At 44.1% G+C, this 19,110-nt stretch overlaps 1 protein-coding gene across 2 annotated transcripts; it reads left to right on the top strand.

The window, feature by feature from the left end:
• Positions 1-270: 270 nt before the first annotated feature.
• Positions 271-15,543, top strand: VLDLR (very low density lipoprotein receptor). Of its 2 annotated transcripts, XM_065662149.1 has the most exons (19): positions 271-668; positions 4,806-4,925; positions 5,864-5,986; positions 6,833-6,955; positions 8,317-8,688; positions 8,796-8,918; positions 9,004-9,126; positions 9,588-9,707; positions 9,785-9,910; positions 10,318-10,489; positions 10,807-11,031; positions 11,189-11,307; positions 11,672-11,811; positions 11,929-12,070; positions 12,369-12,515; positions 13,428-13,517; positions 13,911-13,985; positions 14,097-14,266; positions 14,900-15,543. In XM_065662149.1, the coding sequence occupies exons 1-19, from the start codon at positions 434-436 to the stop codon at positions 14,933-14,935; spliced, it is 2,781 nt and encodes a 926-aa protein (XP_065518221.1). In that variant the 5' UTR covers positions 271-433; the 3' UTR covers positions 14,936-15,543. The 2 variants fall into 2 exon arrangements, with proteins under 2 accessions (XP_065518221.1, XP_065518222.1); XM_065662150.1 differs by lacking the exon at positions 13,428-13,517 and having other exon boundaries at positions 274-668.
• The last annotated feature ends 3,567 nt before the right edge of the window (positions 15,544-19,110 follow it).

Genomic DNA, 19,110 nt, shown 5'->3' with positions numbered 1-19,110 from the left:
TCCCCGCGGCGAGGCGCGGACGGACACGTTTCGAGGAAGCAGGGGGAACAAAGCAGCGGCCCCCCCCCCACCCCGCACCCCCTGCTCCGCCACCAAAGTTCCCTCCCGCTGGGGCTGCCGCACACCGCCGCGCCGGGTGCCAGGGCTGTCAGCGGGGTCGCACCGCCCTCCGCCTGGCGGAGGGAAGGCTGGGAGCGGGGGACACGGCTCGGCTCCGCACCGCCGCAGCGCCACTCACCGCGCAGCGCCGCGCCGTGTCAGCCCGGTGTGCGGGCGCGCCGCGGCGGCCGCAGGTGCCGTGGAGGAGGAAGCGGGGGCGGGCTGCGCCGGCGAGCCAACCGAGGCCCGGCGCGGCGCCGTGAGTCACCAGCAGCCGCGTAGGGCGGCCGGGCGGCTGGTATAAGAGCGCGGCGGGGACGCCCTCCCCCCGTGCATGTCTCTAGCTCTCTCCGCTCGTCGCCTCTCCGACCGCGGCGCTTGCCCGCGCGCCCTCCCCGCCTCTCCGCCCTTTCTCCGTGCAGGCGCGGCGATGCGGTTACACCGGCACCACGGAGACCAGAGCGACGGGGCAGGCAGCCCCGGTCGCGGCGCGAGACGGCCGGCGGTCTCGTGCTGCTGGGCGCTGTACCTGCTGCTTGCCCTCGGCTGCCTGCGCGCCACCGCCGATGGTGAGTGCGGGGCCGGGGGGGGGGGGGGGGGGGCATGGTGCTGGGGCTCCCGCCGCTGAGGCTGCTCCTGCCACCACCCACAGAAGCAACGTCTTTTTCTCTTCTCCCACCGCCCTTCCCTTTATTTATGTGTTACCCTTTTTCCTCTGTGTCCGGCCGCTCGCCCGCTGCGCGGTGGGGGGGGGGGGGGGGGGGGGAGGTGGGAAATGGGTCTGGACCGGGGCCCTGCAGGGGTCTTTGCCGCCTGGGTTTGCCCCACGTCCCTCTTGTCGGGTCTGGAGCCGCCTTCCCCGGCGGCCCCTGGCGGCGCACGGGGCCGATGAGGGTGGGCCCGAGCCCCGGCGAGTACCTCTCCTGGGAGCCACCCGGGTGCCGCGGGAGGGTTTGATTTCCTGCGCGATGCCTGGTGCCGACGGGAGGGTCTGCGTGCCTGGGGCTCACTGCGCGGCGGGGACGGCTGGGGCTTTCTCGTGGAGGGGGGAAGAGGTGCCCTTGGGAAGCCTGAGGCGTTAAAGGTGCTGTCAAAGTACTGTACAACTTTGGCTTTGTGGCATACAGCAGCATTGGCATGGCTCTGGAGCGGGGCCAACGGTAACCACCGCAGGGGATCTCCACCTGGTGGCAAGGTTGGGTCTTGCCAGCGCTGGGTCCCTTGCGGGCCGGGCTCTCTCGCTGAGCGCTAGTAGCGCTGGCGAGCTTCAGGGTTGCCCCCTAGCGCAGGAGCAGCTACCCCGATGGCACATTAAGCCAACTGAACGGTTAATTAAAAATACGTTTCTCTCGTAGTGGAAGCAATAGTTGACTGGCTCCTTTCTTCCTTCAGGAACTGAGGTCCAGACTACTCTTGAGGTGGGAGGTGGGCAATTAATGTGTCTGTTGTACGACTTTTAGTCTCCTGGCTAATGCCCTAAAGTAGGCCTCGGTGTCAGTTCTTTGCTGTGTTGGCAAAGTATGCTTAAAGGTGGTTGGACCTTGTAGTCCTAACTGTGCACAGGAGCCTGACACAGGGTCTATCAGAGCGCAGCCAGGGCACTGTTGTATCCAATTCCTCAGACAAGGAGGAGAGGAAATATCTGCCTAGTCACTCCTCAGTTCCCAGTCATGTAGATTGCTTCTATATCCACTCTACAACAGACATGATTAAACAGCTACAGTATGAAGGACCAAGCTGGCAATCGCTGAAACTGCTAGTGTACTGTAGTAAGAAATTGTAGCAAGAGATACACAGTGGAGGGTAACACTAGGCCACCAAGACAGAGTCAGAGATTCTTCCCCCATTTGAGTTAGTGGCCCCACCAGCGCTCTCCTGCTTGTAGTTGCAATGACTCCCCGAGGGTCTGCGGGAGTCTAAGCTAGTTCCTCTCAAGGTTTCCCAATCGCTGTTGCAAGCTTTTCTGGGACTTGGTGTCAGATGACAGCACACAAGTGTCACATGTTTTTGGCTGCCCAGACAAGTAATCTGACAACTTGCTTAAGGGGCCATGATAGTGAGAGGAGAGGTATGGAGAAAGCTAGTTTAACTTGGGTAGTCATTGCAACTCTGCTCCTTCACCCTGCACATGTTGCTGCTCATGAGCCTACTTCTACCAAGTACCTACCTGGGGAACAGTAAAAAAATGTGTGTTGGCAATCAGAGGCTGTGAAGTTACTGGTTCTCTGAATCTTTTGCCTAAGCCTTATCCCAAGGAGGAGAAAGGTGTGAAGGTGCTTCTTGTGTATGAATAGCAAGTGAAGAGAAGCCTTGAATTAGTGGCTAATTGATGCTGATCTAAAATCATTAAGTGTCTGGTGACTGATGCCACAGTTGAGCTATGACTGTGTCGCTACAAATAGCAGCAGATTGGGCTTGTAGTGTCATGACTAAGTGGTTACCTGGTTTTGCAGGACTGTGCTTGGTGTAAGCCATGGCACCACAGTCACTGGCTGGAGCTAATCCTCTTCTTAACTGGAGCTCACTACAAGTGGCCCTTAGAGTTTGACAGGCATCTTCAGGAGTAGCAACAGATGCTGACTTTGTGCACCTGTGTGGGTGTTATGTGCTATCAGTTCCTGCAGTTTGTGAGTTAACAAAAATGGTTGCTCTGACGTTTTGCTTGGTATCAGCTGCAAAAGCAATGTAACCTTTTTGGAATGGGTTGTTCTAAGCGTTGTAATTGTGAAGTTAAAGCTGTTACTCCAAGCTGTATTACTGTTTCATTTAGCAGTGTGTAGTTTAGCTGCCCTGTAGCATTTGTTCAAAGTGGTGTTATGCTTGTAAGTCACAACCTACTAAGCAGTCTTAGCAAGCCTTTTCAGGTTATTCTAGCTTGAAATAGAGTAACTAAGGACTGTGGAGTTATTTTGGGATCTTCTGGGCGGCAGGCTTAGTCTAGTATCTCTAGTATGCTATTCTGGGAAAGGTTGACTGTTCTCATTCTGAAAGGCTGGATTGAGAATGTCTCAAAACTAGTAGGAGTCAGTTATTGTATATTTTAGGTGGCAGTACAGTACTAACTGGAATAATGTGTGACCAGGGCTTGCAAGCAGAAGGCCTCTTCTGTTAGAGGTTACTGGACAGCAAGGTGATGTTAGGTTATGTCAGGTTTAGAGCAAGATTATTGCTGTGGCTTCTGCACCCTCTCTAAGCTGTCTGGGGTGTGCCTTTTAGGGTAAGGCAAGCTTCTTGTTTGACAGCTCTTGACTAAATAATAATAGCTTTACAAAACATGCTATTAGAAGGTGCATGCAGGTGTGACTCCCATCCTGAAAAGGAAAGGAAGGATGGAAATGCAGAATATAAGAGCTCATGTTCAGTTTTTTTGGCACTCTTTGAACACTGTTCCCATGAAACAAGTTGTTACGGCTTTACTCTGACGAGTTAGAGTTTACTCAACCAGTAAGACTGCTAAAACATTAGCAGAGCTCAGTAAGCTGCTGTTTCAAATCTTTTATTTCTAGCATGAGTTTACATGAGATACTCAGCAGGTAAAATTGTCCATGTTGTCCTTCTTTATAGTCTGTCCACAGTTTACAGTTGCCCAGTGCCCGATGGCTGGTCAGTGTAATGTGAAATGGCTAAATGCTTCCGTCCACTTGGAAGCTGTCTTGCATTTTGCCTGCCATACACAGAAGATATAAAATAACAAGTAATGTTCTGAAAAATTGATGCCCTTTGTAAGTCCTGGAATGTCAAGACAAAGCACCTCCACTAAATGATGCAATAAACCAAGGAGGAGCAGGAGTGCATCATGCTGTAGACGTGTGCAGCCAATACTAATGCATGCACTTACAGACTTGCTTGAATGCATTGCATGGAACAGCTCTGGCTTAGCTGCTGGAGAAGCAGGCTGTTGTTAGTGACAGTTATAACAAAGCTTCAAGATGAAGTAGGCTGCCTTGAGGGATGGGGTCATACAGTTTTAGAGCTGAAGGTAGCCTGGAAAATGCACTCTAAGCATCATGCAGAAAGCAGAACCTTACTCAAGTGTACTAACAAATAAAAACTGTTACCCATTATGAGTCAACAGATTTGGTTACAGAAGGAAGTTGTAAATTATCTGGCTCTCTTAGAGCCTTTTTCATTCCCTTTTTGTGTATACAAAGGAATGTCTCTGGGTGCCCTAGTTTGAGGAGTAACTTGAATCATGAAAACTTATTTAACTACAGGGCAACTATCTAAGCTATATTTACAGATATTTTGGAGATTCTGCTGTAATGTAATAGCAGCAGAGTACTGAAATGCTAATCTAGTTTGACATTAGTGAAGTATAAACCCAGTTTGATTACAACTTGAAGAGTTCTGAGAATGCAGTGCTAAGCACTAGACAGCGTAAGTCGTGTGCACACATCCCTCTCCCTTGCAACCTCATTTAACCCTGCCTTGAAAAGGCAAACTCAGTAAGAAGAACACCAAGACTGCTTTACTGTTGTTTGGCAGGTGGACACAGTGCTTAAGCTCTTCACTTGCACTGTGAAGGAAAGCTTCTGGCTTTACTTTCATGACTGAATAAGGTAACTACAAAGATCTGGAACTCTGATCTGATTTCATGTTGCTGTTCTGCAGTTTATTAAGCTGGGTGACTTTCTGATCAGCAGTGGGGGAAGGCAAGAAAGTATTTCTAAACAGGATTGGGTCTTGCCTTTCTTTTTTCACTGAAGGTGCAAGAGCAAAATGTGAAGAATCCCAGTTTCCATGTAGTAATGGACGCTGTATTCCTTTACTCTGGAAATGTGATGGTGATGAAGACTGTTTAGATGGCAGTGATGAAAGTGCCTGTGGTAAGTAATCAAAATAATACCTCTGTAGTAGTACTTGCTAGTTAGTGGGGGCTACAGCGAATAGCTGAAAAGATGCTTATCCTTTCCAGCAGTTCTTGCAGTCAGAATGCAGAGTAGAGGCCAGATTCCCTAGCACAAGTGGGGGAGTATCTTGGTGCCTTGTATCAATATGAGTCAATTGAATTTTCCTGAATATTATGAAAGTCTCCTGAAATTGGTGACTAAGAGAAAACCTCATGATCAGAAGTTTATTTGCAAAGGTGGTCAAGAACAGAATGCAAGCCTGTTCTCAGTTCTTCCTTGAAGACATGTTAGAAAATATTTGCTATTAGCTCATAGCTCTTGGCTATTCCATGGTTAAATGCCCTGATTTATTTGTGAAAGTGATTCTGCCGAGTCTCCTATAAACACGAAATCTAGCTTTGGCAGCCAACTCTCTCTTTAAGCAGACATAGCAGCCAAGATAGATGACTAGAAGTACTCAGAGATGAGGCAAAACAGACTTCATATGCAACACTGGTGTGTTTGAACTGCCAGTCTCCTCAAGCAGACCTAAACTATTACTTTAGGGTTACATAGTACCAGGCTTCTGTAATGACAAATCAGATGCCGTAATAATAAACTCAGGGTTTGAATATCGGTATCAATAGACCTTGCATTAAGTCCAGTGTGTTCAAGGCAGCAGCTAGCAGCGTAGCCTCCCCCTTAACAACAGTAGTTCTTCAGTGCCCTATGGGAAGAGAAATATTTCTCTGTGCACTGCATAACTCTCTAGGAAGTGTTAGACAGTGCTGTCATTAGACAGGTGGAGGTCAACGCCAGACATCCAAGAACTAAGGATATTGCATCACTTTCCTAGGGCAAGGCAGCTTACCTCTATCTGCAACAAACAAACTAAGCTCTGGTCTTTAAACAAGTGGCTGCCTTCTCTCTTGCAGTGAAGAAGACTTGTGCTGAAACTGATTTTGTGTGTGCCAGTGGACAGTGTGTGCCTAACAGATGGCAGTGTGATGGAGATCCAGACTGTGAGGATGAGTCTGATGAGAGTGCTGAACTGTGCCGTAAGTGAACCTGGCTTGTTGGTGCAGGCAAGCCTGCACAAAATAGCATTTTGACTTCATCTGCTTGCAGCCTGACTCCCTTCCTAAAGAAAGAATGAATTTGTACTCAAGAGTACTTTCCCAAGTCATAGCTTGGCTTTGGTTCTTTTGAGGTCTTGATAAGGCTTTTTACTACTTAAAAAGATACAGAACTGAGCTGGGACTCTGCACTTGTACCTGGTAACAGATAGTAAGTGCAAGGTTTTACTGACAGTCAGAAGGAGCAAGCACAACATGCAGGCCTGACCATTACTGTGTCATGTTCATTGAGTGATCACTGTCCTCCAAGACAACTACTTTGTAAATTAACCAGAGCTGTGTAGGAACTGAGTGACTGACCACATCTTATAGTGTGGGAAGCAGAAGTGCAGAGGCTTGACCATGCAGTCTTGTAGTTGGCAATCCCAGTCTGAAGTGTGGTAACTAGTCAAGGAATATAGATCTGTTAAGCTTCATTTCTCTGTATCAATAGGATCCATGCTGAAGAATACTTCAGCCCCAGGTCTTACTGCATTTTGGTGTTACTCCTGCTTACTACTATGCTCAGGTTTCTATAGTGTAACTGGTGTGCAGTCACAAAACTATCACTACAAAGATACCCTTAAAATACTAATCTATTAGGAACTCAAAGAATCTCTTTTACTGAATGCTACAACTAACATAACCACTCCCATGATGGAGCCATCAACTTAGATGGATGTTGGTATCTAATTAACTGCAACTTTGTCCAGGGCTGAAGCCTTTTAGGACAACTGCGAAAACCCAAGACCAGTAGCTCTTAAATTGAACTTAAACTTTTTTTAATAGATATGAGAACATGCCGGGTAAATGAAATCAGCTGTGGTCCTCAGTCAACCCAGTGTATCCCAGTGTCCTGGAAATGTGATGGTGAAAAAGACTGTGACAGTGGTGAAGATGAAGAGAATTGTGGTAAGGGAAGAAACAGTGGCTGCATAACTCTATTTGAAATTGACTTGTCTAGAAAGGAGCTAGTTGGGCAGTATGCCTGGGAGGATAAATTCCTCATGGTATCAATATGTCCTAAAGCCTACATCGACTTTGTATTCCAGCCTGTATAGCAAAATGGACTTCTTCTAACACTCCTCTATCCTGCGAAATAGAGAACTACAGCAGTATAAGCTGTTCAATGTTTATCTTTGGTCTCTAGCTACTTTTTTTTTCCATAGGAATAGGCTAAATCATATGTCAGGCAAACTATCAGAACTTGTTCTCTGCAGAATTTCTCAACAGGTAACTAGTTGCTGCTTACATTAACAAATGGTCTCCTAAGAGTGTAGCAGAGACTTGTAGCCAAGGGCACAGTAGATCTACTTTACAGCCCTATCCTGGAGTATTCTGTGCACCTGTGTGAAAGTGGAGACTAGAGAAGCTGGGTTTCAGGTTTTCGGGGGACAGCTTCAGGCTGGTATTCAAATGAAGCTGACACTGCCAGTTTTGGAGTGCAGCATTCCCCACTTGTTTTAATGAACTTGCATACGTATGAGTTGTCTGAGGTGTCCTGGGACAAATCTGCTCCAACCAAAGCCACAGGGCTGGCTTCCATCAGAGCCACCTTACCTGTATGTGCTAGAAAAACATAGATATTCAGATTTTTGCTATGTGACTGGAGCTGCTGCCTTACTTAGCAAGCCCATACATTAATCTGCCAAATCTATAGACGGCATTTCTAATAGAGCTGTTAAAACTATCAGTCTGGGCATACTGAACTGCTAGCCCCACTGCCATTAAACTAGCATAATTTCTACTAGTATTAAGTTGTATGGGTGTGCTTAAAACCACTGGATAAATTGGTTCAAGATCTTGATTTGTTATCCCCACTGGTCCAGGCAAAAGGGCCACTGCTGTCCTGGGGACCAGCACTAAACACTTCAATTTCAAACTACAGTGCATGCTGACCATCTGGCTACTTTAGTCTTAGCCTAGAGTTAGCAATTCTCTTACCTTCTGTCTCTGGTTCACAGGGTTTGAGCCTATTTCCTGAAAGTCTCACAGTCTGAAGCAGAACAGCTTAGCTGCTTCAGAAGGAAGTTATTTTCACTCAGTACCTCAAAAATGATGCCTCTCACTCATAACTTCCAAAGGCAAGGAGGACAGTTTGTGTGGGGCCCAAGTGTCCTGGAAGTAGTTGGTTAGGCTCTCTTAGAGCCTTACACGGAATGCTGAACTTCTGTCAGCTAACAGCTGATAAAGAACCTGCAAAGCAAAACACTTTCATACAAATGTCTGCCTTCTTGTGATAATCTGCTAATCTCTTGTTTCGGTTACTGCAGGCAATGTGACTTGTAGTCCAGCAGAGTTCACATGCAGCAGTGGGCGATGTATTTCCAAGAGCTTTGTCTGCAACGGTCAAGATGACTGCAGTGATGGCACTGACGAGCTGGAGTGTGCACCTCCCACCTGTGGAGTTCATGAGTTCCAGTGCAAAAGCTCCACTTGCATCCCTATCAGCTGGGTTTGTGATGATGATGTTGACTGCTCTGACCACTCAGATGAATCTCTAGAGCAATGTGGCCGCCAGCCTGCACCTCCTGTGAAGTGCTCGGACAGTGAGGTGCAATGTGGCTCAGGTGAATGTATCCACAAGAAGTGGCGCTGTGATGGAGATCCTGACTGCAAGGATGGAAGTGATGAAATCAACTGCCGTAAGTTAACTTGGCCTTTCTGTAGGGGGTGTTGCTTGGCTCCTGTTTTGTTTTCTTTCCTTCAGCAAACCTCAGGAGTTTAAGTATGTAATGATTGTGTCCTCCAGCTTCTCGGACTTGCAGACCAGACCAGTTCAGATGTGAAGATGGCAACTGCATCCATGGGAGTAGGCAGTGCAATGGAGTGAGAGACTGTCTGGATGGCACTGATGAAGCAAATTGTAACAATGGTGAGTGTGGGGCTAAGCAGGAATAAAGTCTTTGCAGAATATCTCTTGAAGCTGGTAGTTGCCTTCACGATCTTCATAATCTTAGTTATTCAGTGCTCTGGACCTGGCAAATTCAAGTGCAGAAGTGGAGAATGCATAGATGTCAATAAAGTCTGTAACCAGCAGAGAGACTGCAAGGACTGGAGTGATGAGCCTCTCAAGGAATGCAGTAAGTGAATGAACTCATTACACAATGCTGATCTCTAGACATACTTGGATACAGGTTCTGAGCTGTCAGATACAGTTCAGAATGCCCATCTACACTTCCTTGGTGTCAAACCTACAACCAAGAGAACCTAGTTAATAGGCTAGTAACAAACTGCTAAACTGCCTATTGGAATGGCTTCTGTATGGCCAGAAAGCACTTGAAGGCATTAGAAACTCTGAAACTTTCAGGGGCCTCAATCTTTGTCTCCTGCTGCCAACGTGTAACACAAATATCATGCTTATAGCTGAGCAAATATGAATTTGAGGAGGGTCTCTTACATGTGACTTCAGGTGTCCAAGTGGTTTATTGTATGTGGCATGCAGTGCTAGAAAATGGGTGGGTATCTGGTAAAGTACTCCATGACTAAGACTTTAAGCATAAATATGTGTGCTGTCTCACAAGTACCAATTCTTCTCTTGTAGATGTAAATGAATGTCTTGTGAACAATGGTGGATGCTCTCATATCTGCAGAGATCTTGTTATTGGCTTTGAATGTGACTGTCCAGCTGGGTTTGAGCTTATAGACAAGAGAACCTGTGGAGGCAAGTATCAAGTAGATTAACTTGCATCCTACTGTTAGTAATGGAGATAAGAATAAATTAAATTGTTGTCTTTACAGATATCGATGAATGCCAGAACCCTGGTATCTGTAGTCAAATCTGTATCAACCTGAAAGGGGGTTACAAATGTGAATGTAGTCGTGGCTATCAGATGGATCTTGCTACAGGGGTGTGCAAGGCAGTGGGTAAGTATTAGCATAAGACCTATATTCCCACTTTAAAATGAGGTAGTAAGCTAGGTACTATTTATGCTATTGTGGTTTTGACACTAGTTGTTGTGCTATTATCAATATAACTTATACAGATCTGAACACTCCTAGTACTGTAATGATGTCATGATACAGTACTTAAAGCAACCTGACATAAACTGCTTGTGTCTGCTCCCTGGGCAGAGGACCACTCCCTGTTAAGGAGGGAGAAAAGGTTAGGGTTGTTGAGGGGAGAAAGGATGAGGTATGGTACAGCCAAGACTTCTGTCATCACCCAGTAGCACATGTGAAATGGTAAATCCTAAATATGACTCTAAACTTTTCATAAAAGAACAGTATGTGACTGTATCTCTAGAAATGCAGATAACACACTGTTTTCACAGGGAAGGAACCATGTCTAATTTTCACCAACCGCCGAGATATCAGGAAGATTGGCCTTGAGAGGAAAGAATACATCCAGCTAGTAGAGCAGCTGAGAAACACCGTAGCTCTAGATGCTGATATTTCTGAGCAAAAGCTTTACTGGGCTGACTTTGGCCAAAAAGCAATCTTCAGGTAAATGAACTCAGCTTCTGAACCCTAATGTGCTGCCCTAAACCATCCCACATTTTGCCAAAGAGATACTTCTCTAGGCTTTGGTGATGAGAACTATTTCCTGATGTCCTAAAGACAAAGTACAGTAGATGCAAGTTCCCACAACTGGCAATGTGTATGCTTGTTGCATTTTAGTAACTGCTTCTACAATTTTGCAAAAGACTGTGGAAAGTCACAAATGCGTCTTCTCTATTGTCTGCCTGACATCTGTGTGCAGTCTTTGCTGAGGCATGCCAGGTGGAGGAAGGGGTTGAAAACAAGTAATTCTTGTCTTCCAGTGCTTCTATGGATACCCGTGATAAAGTTGGAACACACGTCAGAATCCTGGACAACATACACAGCCCTGCAGGAATTGCTGTTGACTGGGTTTATAAGAACATCTACTGGTCTGACTCAGCATCAAAGACCATCTCAGTGGCTAGTCTAGATGGCACGAAAAGAAAGGTTTTGTTTCTTTCTGAGCTGAGAGAGCCAGCTTCTATTGCTGTAGATCCTCTCTCTGGGTGAGTATTTGTCCCAGTTCTCTTAAAAAAGCAGACCTACCAGCTGCTCCATGTCCTGATAACTGACTTAGGTAGCCTTTGTTAGTTATTGGTCATAATTAAGAGTTATACTACACAGTACTATAGTGCATCATACAACATAAATTCTGCTTCACAGCTTTATGTACTGGTCAGACTGGGGTGAGCCAGCAAAAATTGAAAAAGCAGGAATGAATGGATTTGACAGACAGCAGCTTGTGACAACAGAAATCCAATGGCCTAATGGAATTGCTCTAGGTATGTTGAACTTGTCTGTGTGCCAGAGATATTTTGGAGCTTTAGCAATTTGTTCGCTACAAAAGCCAAGGTCATCCTTCAGAGAACTATTTTCAGCTTCTGAGAATGGGAAGCTCCTGCATGCCTGGAGAAACTGCAACAGGCACAGATAGCACTTCTCAGATACTGAAATTGTTACTTTTCTTGCACTGCTCTATACCATAGTTAAGGCACAGACCATGTAGGCAGCACTGCAGCAGTATAGTAAGAAAGTAGGGGAACATTGCAACTATTCTTGAATCTGAGGGTGTTTCAACTTTTGCAGGAGACTTTGGAGATGTTCTCCATGTAGATAGTAAATACGTTTGGTTTTTTTTCCTCCTAGACCTTGTAAAAAGCCGCTTATACTGGCTAGATTCTAAACTACATACACTGTCAAGCGTGGACTTGAATGGTCAGGACCGTAGAGTTGTGCTAAAGTCTCATATGTTCCTTCCTCATCCTCTTGCTCTAACAATATTTGAGGTAAGAATGATTTTCTGTAGTAATTGTCAGAGATCCTCTTCTTGCTAGTACATGAGTACAAATTATGTTGCTGATAGCAACACGGAGGTAATGGGATGCAATGACTTTGTCTTCTAGGACCGTGTGTACTGGATTGATGGAGAGAATGAGGCAGTCTATGGTGCTAACAAATTTACTGGAACTGAATTGGTTACCCTAGTGAACAACCTCAATGATGCACAGGACATCATTGTGTATCATGAACTTGTTCAGCCTTCAGGTAAGTGTAATGGGGTTTATAGTTAAGTATACACAGCCCTGCCCTGCTTGGGTGATGGCAAAAGGTATTAGTTCTCTGTATAGCTGTCTACTTCACTTAGAAGTGCATGGAGATTCTTGACATAAGCAACCTCACTGAGGCTGAGGGAAGGTCTAATTGTAATTCCTCTTTCTTAGGCAGAACAGGTACAAATCTGTAACCTGCAGAGACAAGTAATTCTATTACAGCTATTGAGAAAATAGTTATGCTATACATCTTGAATACGAAGGCTCAATCTTGTCAACTTTTGTACCAACAGGCAAGAACTGGTGTGAAGAGAGCATAGCAAATGGAGGCTGTACCTACCTGTGCCTGCCTGCTCCTCAGATAAATGAACACTCTCCAAAGTACACTTGTGCATGTCCTGTTGGATACCTCTTGCAGGAGGATGGTCTGAGATGTACAGGTATGGTAACATGACTGAAGTATTTCCCAGGATAGATGGTGAAGAAGTAGGGGTACTGAACCTGCTGGAGGCAAATATGGTAGCATAGGCTGTGACAGATCTGCTTGGGTTGATCTGATATAATTAATCTTGGAGGGGTGGTCTTCTAGCATGCATTAAGCTGGGCCTCAAAGTCTGCAGGTGCTGTTCAAAGTTCATGCTTGGCTTCTGTATCATCATCATTTGCAACAAGACCTTATACCTCCATGCCTTTCTGGAGACAGCAAGCACATGCACAAAACATACTAAGCCCTTTTCTTATAAAATAAGGGGTATAAACTAATACAGCTCTACAGTGTATAAACAATGTTGAAAAGCTGATAGGTGAATCTTGCTAGCCAGGGACCTCCTTTTGTGGTCCAAACATGCTGCTGCTGCTGCTGCTACCCTCAGCACTGACTATATGGCAGGCTTGTTTGTCCGGTGGAGTAGATCTAGAAACTCCAAAGTGCTACTTACTATATTGCATGTTGATTCTGACTGCCACAGTTGGAGCAGTGAATGCAAGGATGCTGTTCATCGTTGGCTGCTCTAAAGGGTTGCTATATAAATTGAAGACTACCTAACCAATAAACTTGTAGAATTAAAATGCACTCAGAAAACCTGAAGTGAGAGATGGGGTGGCTTACTGTTGTCATGACTCTAAATACCTAAATTCATGCCTGATTAACTGTCTAGCCTTGTTCTTGGAATTAATTTTCATCAGAAACCTTCAGCTGAGCGTGTGCTACTGAAAAAACTAATGTCAGTGTTTCCAATAAAGCTAACAAGCTGCATGATCACTCTGCATCTGCTAAACATTCGCTACCATGGCTCTCATAGCTAAGCCATTGCAGGACTTCAGGATTAACTGGGTTCTTGATCTATAATTAGTTTCAGGTACTGGAACAACTGTGGCTTACACTGAGGCTAAAGATACCAGCACAACAGAAAAATCTCCAACTGTTGGACTAGTTCCTGGAGGTACTGGTCCCAATAACTCAGACTGCTAAACATTTAGAGAAATTAAATGAAAACTGACCCACTAGCCTACTTGAAGCTTTCTCCTTTGCATGCAAATAGAGAACACAGGCCAGGTTTGTATAGTACAAGTACAGCAGCTGGAGCTGTAACAGAGCTAGTTCACTTATGACACCGTGGAACCTATAGGTTCCATGTAATTCCAGGAGTGCTCAGAAAAGGCAAGAAATACAGCTTCCTACTAATACAGGATGAAGCCTGCTAGGCTGTTTTTTGTGGTGTTACTGAGAAGCTAATATTATAGCAGCTTCTGGGCTTGGGGATTGTTTGCATCTGACAGGCTGACAGCTGACAGCCTGTCAATAAGTAAGCTTACTACTTCAAATTCTGATGCAGGTTTCAACATCAATAGTACATCTGAAGTAACTGCAGCTGGAGGAACATCAGCAGTTTGGACTGTGCTTCCTGTCGGTGAGTACAGCATTCACAAGCTTTTGGGACTCATTGTGGTGGGACAAGCCACTCTGTCAGGAGCTTGACTTGACTGTACTCTATATTTGCCATCTGTTTCTCTCCCTAAAGTATTGCTGGTAATGGCTGCAGTGGCTGCTTATTTCATGTGGCGTCACTGGCAGCACAAGAACATGAAAAGCATGAATTTTGATAATCCTGTGTACCTGAAAACAACAGAAGAGGAACTTACAATTGATGTTGGAAGACACAGTGCTTCAGTAGGACACACCTACCCTGCAGTAAGTAGACCTACTGACATGTCTGAGGCTCCAGGTTAATCCTCAGTGTAGACATAAAGACTGCCAAATGATACCTGACTCGAGTTTAGGAGAAGTCTCTGCTCTTGAAGGCTGCTTGCTGCAGTGGGGAACTTGTAGGGTTCCAGCAAGAAAGCTGGAGAGGGACTTTTTGAAAGAGCATGTAGTGGGTAGGACAAGAGGTAATGGCTTTAAACTGAAAGAGGATAGACTTAGATATATGGAAAAAATTCTTTACTGTGAGGGTGGTGAGGCACTGGCACAGGTTGTCCAGAGAAGCTCCGGCTGCCCCGTCTCTGGAAGTGTTTAAGGCCAGCTTGGATGGCATTTTGAGTAATCTGCTCTAGTGGAAGGTGCCATTGCCCATGGCAGGGGATTTTATTGGGTGATCTTTAAGATTCTTTCCAACCCAAACCATTCTATGATCAGAACTTGTCTTTTCAATCAGGTTTAAAGTTGTAGTAGGCAACTACTGTCCTATACCTGAAATGGAGTAATTAGTGCTGAATGTAGTCACTAGCCTGCAGAACTAGCCCATTTCAAACTGCAGTGTGGTAGTGATATGCATTATTTTGTATCTGTTATAAGTAGCTAACTTGTACTTATTTTATACAGATATCTGTTGTAAGCACAGATGATGACATGGCATGAGCACTGGATCAGCAATTGCTTCCGGTTTACTTGTGTTTTACACTCTTTGGGGATAGTAACCAGGTTTGTGGCTGAAAGACTTCCTCCATTCTTGGAAGAAAGAAGATACTTTATGTATGGAACACTTATGTAAATAACTTTTATACAGCTTAACAACAAACTCTGTAAATACCTGTCCACAACAATTCAGCTTTTGGTGGTTACTGTTTTATCAGTAACCCTTGGATTGGTCAGTCAGTAACACCACTGACCAAATATAGAGCACTTTCCATAGAAAGCCATATTCCAGCCACAACTTGTAACACCTGTACATATGTGTATAGGCCATTTGTAAATACTGTTCTTGGAAAATCACTATCAAGCACTTTGAAGTATTTCAAATGTAAATTATTGTACACTGTTTTCCAATAATTTGGGCAATGGCAATAGGAAAAAACGGGTTACTATGATTGCCAAAAATTTGTAAACATAAGTAATTTTGTATGTATGTTTGGAACAATCTTGTCTCTTACCTCTTAGAGAGATAAAAATATGAATGCTCTTTAAGAAACCACCATAAATTTTACATGTGGAAAAGGGGAAAAAAATAAAAAAATTAAGCAGCTAAAGTATTGGTCTCCATTATTACATTAACACTGAAGTATAGAGTATTTCCTGAGCTGGAAGCTTTAGTGTGCTACACTACTACTTCCAGCCAGCACATGAAGTGTCTTGTGATTCATTTCAGCAGTACTCCAGACTGCTAAGACAGTACTGACCTGCCAGGTAACTTTGTAATACATTTGTGAGACTAATACTCTGCAGGGTACTGGATCAGTGGGTCTCCTTTTTACAGGAGTACAGCTGGACCTCCTGAGTGAGGATTGACTATGGCTAAAAATACTCAAGCACTACTACAAGCTCTTAGGAAGTAGCATTGTCAGATGCTACATGGAGACAGGCCAAAGCATCATCTGCCATGTAAGTGTAGGGTCCTTGGAAAGGATGTTGTGCACAAGCTCATGGTGATACCAAGCTGTTAGTAGCTATTCCTCCTTACAATGCCAGTGTAAGTTGGATCTTTGTAGCTGCTACGCCTATACAAAGAAGAGCAGAGCTGTGACTTGGCAGACTGCTCCTTGATTTTCTTGCCTGAAAAATGCCTATTGGTACCTGTGTAATGACAGAAGTCCCCTGCAGTAGGCATGAGTGAGCTAATGTCCCCTTCCCTGGGGGAACTTCATTGTAATGGCTCTAGGAATACTGTGCCTGGAGTCTTTCTCTTCGGTGACTGTAAGAGTGAAAAATAAATCGTACAACTCTTCTGGATCCAGGAAAGTGATTTTAATCTTGATGGTAACTACTTAGTGCTACACTACTTGAATGTTAATTTTAGTAGCATCAAGTATGTTTCTTATCCTCTACACAAGCATAGTTCATTCATTAGGATTGAATTAACTTACAGGTTCTGATGTCTTCAGGCATTTTGCTGTGTGATCAAGTTTGGAGTAAAAGAAGAGAAAGCTTTTGATTTTTATGGTGTAAATGCTTTGTAGTTTCCAACTGAGTACAGTGTAGTTTCCCTAACCATTAATAGTTTCTTTAATGACAAATAATTTTTCTGGGATAAAGTTGCTGTTTCTTCTCCTGACACTGGGATCTTGGCCTTGAATTGCCACCCTGTAACTACTGTAGAAGGAGGTGCTACTTCACTGTTGCTGATCCTTCCCCTTTCAAGGTGAAGAAGGAAGGATGCAGGTTCAAAGCTACATAGTTTGGAAGAAGTGAAAATCTTCTGCGTATGCTTTAGTGATGATCTGTTAAATCACTCTTAATCAATCATGTCTCTAAAATAGTAACATGATAAAAATCATGTCAGAACTTGAGTCAGTTCCTAGGCTTGGTTCTAGTGCAAGTTATCCTTGCAGTTACAGTTGAAGTCTACTTTCTTAATGGTCTTCTGTGTACTGTAGACTTGTTTCTTGACAGATAAGGACGGCTGCCAGCTTCTGAAGGCTTAAATAAATTGTTTCTAGCAAGCTTTCTACTCTCTGGGGCGTTGAAACTTCTAGCCAGCTATCCCTGGCAACTCTTGTCTGGCTGTAAACATTTTCAGTATCTGGAATGCATGTGGACTAATATGTCTTATGAAGATTAGAATGTAGGAAGAACTCTAAAGTTCTGGCCAAGAGTACTGTATTTTGCCAAGTACTTTCTGGGATAAAGTGCTTTTCATATCAGCCTAATATGTAAAGATTATTACAGGATAGAATTAGATTTTTTTCAGTTTTATGTCTAACTTGGGATGCTACAAGATATTTGTGTTGGAATGTGAGAAAACATTGTTGTTCGTCTTGTTGGTTTTAAATTTGCATATCAGCTATGTACAGGCAAAATGCTCTGCTTTTTCAGTCTCCGTACAGAAGATAAACGGTTCTATTTTTTTTTTTCTGAAGTTCATTGCTGTCACCAGTATCATACCAAAGGGCATGTGGAGTAGACCAGTACTGACACTTCTTCCCAAGGTTATAATTCAGTTTAATTCGCAACTTACATCTATTTTGTGAACCTGATTTGGTTCTTGTAGAAACTGGGGTCTCTAGGAACTTGTTTTCTGACTTTAGTCCAATGTGCTGAACATAGTTGTCAGAATAGCACCTTGGCACACAAAAGTAGTTTCTGTAGTTTATAGCAGACTCAAGACTTCACCAGATACAACTCCTGTGCCTTCAAATAGCGGGAAGGAGGAGGTGTGGGAGATATCAGGCAGTAGTAGGAGGTGAGACAAGATGTACTGTACTTAGTTGAAGATATTGTTTGGGTCTTAATCTCACTAGGTTTATTCTGCCCTGCCCTCCATTCTTGTATTATGAAATTGTTGTTTACTTCCACAGTAGGCTTGGAGAGTAGTCTGGGATTCCTTCTGTAGAATCAGTTCCAACTTGCATAGACAAATGCCTTACTATTTGAACAAATTTTTTCCCTTGCCATCTGCAACTGTTTAATTCTGTTTTATTGATCTGTCATGTGTCTGTCTTGGCATCTAAGGAAGGTGGTATAGCTGTACTGAACATTACTGTAGCAGGAGCTTGTGACTGTACGATGGCCACTAAGTGAATTCTTGGAGATCATGAGATCATCCTCATCTCATCTACTCTGCTGCAGTCTCATGTGCTCCCAGAGCAATGGGACATTAATACCTTGTTTGGTCAGGTTTCATTGTTCAGCTGGCTGTGTATTCCTCTTGAAGAACTTGCTACTAATAGGCTCATAAATATGGCTTTAGCTGGTTATTGAAGTAGGATTCAAGGTAATGGCATAATTTTTGTTTCCAAGCTGAATGAAAAGCCCTCTGGTTCTAAATACTGCCTATTTCTGTTCTGCATCTGCTAGTCAATGTGAGCGCACAGCTAGTTTTGAAACTGGCTTTTTCTTTCCTTTACAAATATTCAGATTTCTCTTAATGCTGTCCCTTTGCTCCCACATTTTTTTCTGCCTCCTATTTGATCTGCCTTTGAGCAATAATTTGAAATATCTACAATGCCAGCAAAAACAGAGGAAAATGAACATAAGGGAATTGAAGTTTCTCATGTGATTCACTCCTTCCCCTTCTGTCCCTCATTCTGCTACAGATAGCTGCAGTGTGCCTTTTCCCAACCCAACTTGTATTTGCTTACATTTTTAATGCACATACCTTTTCTTTTTTTCTTGCTATCAGATCTCTGCTGAAACAATGAAGATCTATTTATCTATTTTTCATGTAAGTGTTGAATCTTGCTAGTTTAGGAAAAGGGGCAGAGACAAGAACTCAAGCTGAAAGAAATAGGATGGTAGACCTCCGATAAAGAAAAAAGCTTGCAGATGCACTCTTCATTCCATAATCTTGGATGCAAGTGAAAGCCTGCCACTACTTTCTGTAGATCTGCCACATCATACCTGTGAAGAAACATGCTCCCATTCCTCCTTTGAGCTGGGTCACAGCAGGGGTTAGTATTGTCACTTACTGGAAGAAGGTGCTAGAATAGGTCTGTTCTGTTGAAGTGCAGAAGTCAACTTAATATATTCCTGGCTTGGTGTTTTCTGCTTATTTTTCTCTGAAAAAAACTTCACAATTTGCCCGTACTAAATGAAAAAGGTCTTTAAGAGCAGAAAAGGGACAGAGAGGCTGTGAAATCACAGTTGCTGAATATGTAGGC

Source organism: Lathamus discolor, chromosome Z (assembly GCF_037157495.1).
Source record: "Lathamus discolor isolate bLatDis1 chromosome Z, bLatDis1.hap1, whole genome shotgun sequence".
Lineage (NCBI taxonomy): Eukaryota > Metazoa > Chordata > Aves > Psittaciformes > Psittacidae > Lathamus > Lathamus discolor.
The sequence above is the reverse complement of the archived record's forward strand: the minus strand, read 5'-3'. Positions and strand labels throughout refer to the sequence as shown.

What these genes read in the sequence shown, in the direction of transcription:
- VLDLR (XM_065662149.1), top strand. Translation starts at nt 434, where the DNA reads ATGTCTCTAGCTCTCTCCGCTCGTCGCCTCTCCGACCGCGGCGCTTGC. An exon ending in CCTGCGCGCCACCGCCGATG is followed by an intron (nt 669 to 4,805) that starts GTGAGTGCGGGG and finishes TTTTCACTGAAG; the next exon opens with GTGCAAGAGCAAAATGTGAA. An exon ending in AGACAAGAGAACCTGTGGAG is followed by an intron (nt 9,708 to 9,784) that starts GCAAGTATCAAG and finishes TTGTCTTTACAG; the next exon opens with ATATCGATGAATGCCAGAAC.